Source organism: Nicotiana tabacum, chromosome 9, assembly GCF_000715075.1.
Source record: "Nicotiana tabacum cultivar K326 chromosome 9, ASM71507v2, whole genome shotgun sequence".
NCBI lineage: Eukaryota > Viridiplantae > Streptophyta > Magnoliopsida > Solanales > Solanaceae > Nicotiana > Nicotiana tabacum.
The window spans coordinates 65,095,038-65,101,290 of NC_134088.1; the positions used below are offsets into that span (position 1 = coordinate 65,095,038).

A 6,253-nucleotide genomic window follows, 5' to 3' on the forward strand; every position below is an offset into this window, starting at 1 on the left:
GCGCCCCGTGGCGTCCTGGCCAGCCTCCCAACGCCCGTCGCCACGGTCGGCCCCGTGGTCTCGGCAGCTCCAAGTGACAAGCGCGCATGTGCCTCTGTCGCCCCACCGATAGCCATCGCCAGCGCCCAGCCACAGGCAAAAGCCAACAGCGCCGTGCGCGCAGACAATGCCGCGCGCGCAGACCCTGATGCTAAAGACAAAGTTGCTGCCAACGGACTTGCTGCTGCTTTGTAGAAGACTAAGTCCTTTTCATTGTAAATATAGAGTAGTTTTGCTGTATTTTCTTTAAGTGTGATTTTCCAGCTTTCATAGGTCTAGTCATGTAACTTTGGTTTATTTTTTTAAGCATTATTAAGGGGGACCAAGCAATCAAAACTTTCAAGCAAGCAAACAATTCTCTGTACTGGTGTCTCTCCCCCCCGACACCGTCTTGTTTTCTGTAATAGCTTTCATTCAATGCAATCAAGCTTTCTTTCATTCTCAATTCTCTTTTCTGCTCTCTTCCAATTGCTCATGACATTGGTTTTCCCGTACGGCACTGACAATCTAGTCTAGCGTACGGAGGGGACCTCAGTTGGCGGACAGCAACCGTACTGACATCGGTTGCCTAGCCTTACGTCGCCCTTCCAAGGAACTTCAGGAAGGCGCCGCGTAACAGTAATATTGTGTATGTGATAGTAGGTAAAAGGCTGCTGTCCGTTGATTACAATTTTCATACACGCACAGGCTAATAGTAATCCACATAACAAACACGCTCTTACATTTCCAGTTCCGTGGAATTCAACGGAAAACAAACAAACAAACAAAGAGCGCTTGTACTTGTAATGGAGTCTCCTTTCAAGTCAGACATACTAAAAGGGAAAGTAGCACTTTTGACCGGAGGCGGTTCTGGTATCGGCCTTGAGATCTCTACTCAATTCGGCAAACATGGTGCCTCCGTTGCCATCATGGGCCGCCGCAAGACAATCCTCTACTCCGCCGTCTCCTACCTTCAATCCCTTGGTATTCCGGTAATATTCTTTTCCCCTTTTCTCCATTCCTTTTACCTAATCATTTTTGTTCATTTCTTTGTAATCAGCGCTTTTACCAAGCAGTAGCTGTACGCTGTCCTTTTACCTGATTTCGCTTATGATATGTTTTAGGGTAACATATTTACAAAATACTGTTATTTGGTTTTTTGCCTTCGCATCGGATTCGTCAGCTTATTTATCTGAAGATTGAATCAAAGTAATTTTGCTTTATACCTTAAAATTGCCACTTCATCAATCGTTTAGATTGGATCTTTATCGTTTTTTATTTAGAAACTTTTTAATGTGTTTTTTTTGTGGGTAAATAACAGAATTTTATTACCAAATGGCGTTCAGTATAGGTAACAATAAAATTGCATATGGACAACCCCAATATGCAGTTAAAAAAGAAATAGCAACAACTCATCAAAACTACCAAACTACTTATCTAGCAATCTGCACCATCAAAGATAGAAGTTAACATAATCATTTTGTCTTTAATAACATGTTCTTATAGGAATGTGATGCCATAGAACTAAGGGTACTTTTGGTTTGTTATAATATTAAACATACGAATCTAAAGTCCATTATTACTTAAACTCCATGTACAGTCAAATACAGAGGGACAGTGACTACTACTTCAGTTGTGATAGTGTCGTCTTACTGTTCCTTTGTTTCCATTGCACATCGCTAGGCAATTGGCTTTGAGGGGGATGTGCGAAAGCAAGAAGATGCAAAAAGAGTTGTAGAGTTAACTGTCAATCATTTTGGGAAGCTTGACATTCTTGTCAATGCTGCAGCTGGCAATTTCCTTGTATCTCCTGAGGATTTGTCTCCAAATGGCTTCAGGACAGGTTTGTTTCATAAAGATTTTGAACAGATTATTAAGCTTCTTATGTATCAATGCACAAGTGAACCTTCTAAGACCTTAACATCCTGCTGAAATGTGCAATAAAACAAACCCCATTCAAGTAGGAAGGAAAAGAAAGACGGACTAGATTAGATGACGAGTATTCAATAGATTCATAGCAACATTCGTGAGACCTTAAAATTCATTCGTAGTTTCTAGCCCTTGGTATATTAGGAGCTTTTCTGTTCCAGTAGCTGACTTGGCTTAAAAATCGTTAGAATCACCTCTATTAATTCTGGCCAGCTTCTTCAACATGGCTACTATTCTTGAAGTCGATTCAATGTTCAAAAAGGTGAGAGGTTAAACACAGAAACTAATAACTATGTCTGGACATGAGTGTGAAAAATTCCTCTCCAAACCTTCTGTACTGTCAGCTTCTCTTAATCTATTTTCCCAAAACAAGCGTGGAAGAGAGGAAAGTTTTCCTCTGTTTCTCCATTTATCTCGTGGGCTTATGGCCGCTTCTTGAGGAAGAAGCGTGAGGTATAAAATGGAGGTTGAGTGAGGGGAGTGCTTGTATAAGAAAAAGGATAGGATTTACCTGCCTCTCTGATTTGAAGTGAGGAGAATGCTTTAACAATATTACGTATTGATTCTTTTGGTATGCTCATGATGGCTTTTGCAGTACTAGATATTGATTCTGTTGGTACATTCACCATGTGCCATGAAGCACTTGACTATATCAAGAAAGGAGGACCTGGGAGGAATTCGACTTCAGGTGGAATAATACTGAACATTAGTGCTACTTTGCATTACACTGCATCTTGGTATCAAATCCATGTAGCTGCTGCCAAGGTTTGAAATTTTAGCTTCAGGCATAGTTTGTGTTCATTTTTATTTCGTTATGTTTAATTGCCATTCACATCATCTCTCTGTACAGGCTGCTGTTGATGCAGTCACTAGAAATTTGGCTCTAGAGTGGGGCACGGACTATGATATTAGGGTCAATGGTATTGCACCAGGGCCCATAGGTGATACTGCTGGCATGCGTAAACTTGGACCGGAAGAGATAAGCAATAAGAGCAAAGAATACATGCCCCTGTACAAACTTGGGGAGAAATATGATATTGCCATGGCTGCTCTCTACCTTGCATCAGATGCTGGTTGGTACCTGATGCTTCTTAGACTTGCAGTAAAGTATTACTCCTATTTGTTAATTCAATGGGTCATAATGATATTTATGATTCTAAATGAAATTTAGAGATATTAAATATAAATTGGGATAGATGCATATTGTCATTAGTGACATAATTCATATTAGGTGACTGACAGTTTCCACCTCTACGTCCCTACTCTTGCCTCACCACCATGTGTATGTCCAAGTTCACTATTGATATGACCAGTTAGTGTCAATTCTTTCTATCCACTTGTGGTGTCTCTCCCTGTCACTTATACTGGGTTGAATTTGTAATAAGGGACTCACTTTTCCACTCTTTTGCTCTGCACTGGATGTTCAGACTGACTTGACTCTCACTACCACATCTAGATTGTCCTTTTCTTCAGGAAATATATGCTACCAATCAGGGTGGACCTAGTGTATATGTGTTGGGTCCAGGATAAGTCCATAACTTTTGACTCCAATCTTTAATATTTTAGGGGTAATCAATATTTGAACCAATTACTTTAAGCTCCGACCTTGAAATATGTGTGTTATAATCCATATTCAAACCAAACTGATTGTAGCTCCGACCTTGGATATGTATGTGGAATATCATATTCTAACCAATTGTTTTAGAACAGACCTTGAATTTGTGAAAATTCATTAATATTGGTATATATCAATAGAACCAAACTCCACTGGTTCAATAGAGCAATGGGTGCAGTAATTTATGTCGAAAACTGATAACACATCCTGAATCATAACCTGCTTCCTATGAAAAAGAGGGAGAGAAACCAACACCAACCATTGTTTACCCTGTACTTAAAACAGGTTTGTCCTTTTTGGTTACAGGTTGAGTTTCTTTTGAACTTTCCACGGTGCTCTCTCTGCCAAACTTGTTCAATGATCTCCTGTGTGTTTACTGTGAGATAAGAGTGTGCTACACTTGAAAGTGCATACCTTGTTCATAAACCTGCAATTATTGCTCTTTCTCCTCCTTAATTGTATTGGTTTTAAACATAGGGCAATTGGAAAAAACTCATTCTTTTACTGGAAAACATAATTTTCCCCCGAAAAGTATGCAAATTTCCACAAGGCATCAATGTGTAACATCCAGTCTACTTGCAGTTTAGGCTAAATCAAGACTTCAATTAGAAACCCACAATTTGCTTCTGGCTTGTGATAATCTCCATTTTTTTTTCTTGCATATGCTTCCTGCTTATAGGCAAATATATCAACGGAACCACCCTTATTGTCGATGGAGGACTCTGGCTGAGCAGGCCCAGACATCTACCTAAAGATGCAGTGAAGGAGCTCTCTCGAACAGTTGAGAAAAAATCAAGAAATGCACCAGTAGGAGTTCCTCCCAGCAAGCTGTAAGTTCATCAGCAAGACATTGTGGTTAAACAGCACTTGGGGAGGTATTACAGTTTTTAGCGCATCAAAGAGCTCGTTGAAATGCTCTACTAGTATTATTTATGGCTAATGTCCATTGACATACAATTAAATATATAACACAATTGGAAGCGAGTTTATCAGCAGGTTTAGTACAGTATTATCTTTTTACTAGTGATATAACCCGCTCTTCGCTCGGTTGTAAACGACATATGGCTAATAATTATTTTTAATACTATTATGACTAAAAAATCAATCTTTTACTCTTTGATCAATATTATCTTCTCTAAGCTCCAACTGCAATTCCATCGGTTATTCTACTTATATATTCAAGGTTGATAATACCAAATGGGAAAAGAAAATACAGCTCAACAAAGTCAACATCGAATGAATGAGAGATAATGCCTTCTCAAGATACTGTATAAGCCAAAATATATGCTCTCTATTACCAATTAAGTTCTCATTTTAAAACTACAAAAAAAAATATGAAATAAAAAAAGAAAAGTAAAATGAAGAACAAATAAATCTGAACCTCTTGGCCATCCCGCGTTAATAATGATACGTTAACAATCAAACAAAAGATCAAAGCCCCCGAAATCAGGGAATAACTGTACACCCTCTAGTGCATATTCCGTTTTCTATATTTCAAGTTTTTCAATTTTATTTTTATTCACATAATCACATCACATACCGTAAGAGAGAATTCCTCTTATGGAATCCTTTTTTTCATTCACATCATATACTCTAAGAGAGAGATCCTCTCATAGAATCCAATCTAAATTTTCTGTTTCAGAAAATAATTTTTTATCAATTGCATGTTCAATTTCGACGAAAGATACAATGCTATATGGACCGCTTGATTTATTCAAAAAAATATGTCTGAATAGTCTTGTAGTATACATAGCGCACAATATTCAAAAGATTTCTCTTACCTCTAATTATTAGTCACAAAATAGAAAATATATGTCCTTTCAATTATATAATCCCACTACACTACAAAGAGGAATTATTCTCTTACACACTTACGATTTGAATAACAAATATAACATTAATAATGGATTGTGAAGGCAACTTTTTCCACTCCAAAAGGGATGTTTAGCCACTCATAACGAGAGGTTATGAACGACTCAATCAACATCTTCCTTGCAGATTAGACCAGGACAAATCAATAGCAGGTGTCAAATGGTAATGACTGAACATCTCTTTTTCCACATTTCATCGTGTGAGGATACTATCTCACATCTAAAAAGACAACTAAGTAGAAGCGTTAGCACACTCCTCACAGAACATCTCACACAATAGAGAAAAAATCAATAGTCCCAATGCCTAGAAGAACACTAAAGACTTCATCACGATGAAATAGTGAATTCTATCAGAATTTCTAAGCAAATCATGCCAAAATTGATTGTCAAATTCAACTGTAAGCAACATGAAAGCTCTCTAATAAACTTATTTTGAGTTTAAGACTCAGTAAAACATGTTCACATAATTAATTATAAAGATGCAAATTCAATATCTGGATAGAATATTAGAGAAAAACTAACCCCATCAATTTATAGCAATCAATTAATAATAAATGTTATAGTCCAAATAGCTTACCGTTGGAAATCAATTGACTTATATTTTATCCTCCCTATAGACCCAGACTAAATCATCCTATACTCTATGAAAACATCTTAAGTTGAGGGCATTAGAAGTTAAGAAAAAAAGGCAACTCAATGCATTGCCCATAAAAGAAAAGAGAAGCAAAGTCCCAATAGCCTTTGACTCACTAACTACTCCAGTATTCCAGGTACGTAAATAGGTAAATGAAGATTAGAAGCGTCCAATCATTCCTTAACG

General features: G+C 37.7%; 1 protein-coding gene across 1 annotated transcript; it reads left to right on the forward strand.

Moving 5' to 3' along the window:
* The first annotated feature begins 719 nt into the window (after window positions 1–719).
* On the forward strand, window positions 720–4,686 carry LOC142164227 (peroxisomal 2,4-dienoyl-CoA reductase [(3E)-enoyl-CoA-producing]-like). The gene is made up of 5 exons (XM_075221718.1): window positions 720–1,010; window positions 1,702–1,861; window positions 2,543–2,712; window positions 2,798–3,020; window positions 4,242–4,686. Exons 1-5 carry the CDS (start codon window positions 825–827, stop codon window positions 4,394–4,396), a joined length of 894 nt encoding a protein of 297 aa, XP_075077819.1. The 5' UTR covers window positions 720–824; the 3' UTR covers window positions 4,397–4,686.
* The last annotated feature ends 1,567 nt before the right edge of the window (window positions 4,687–6,253 follow it).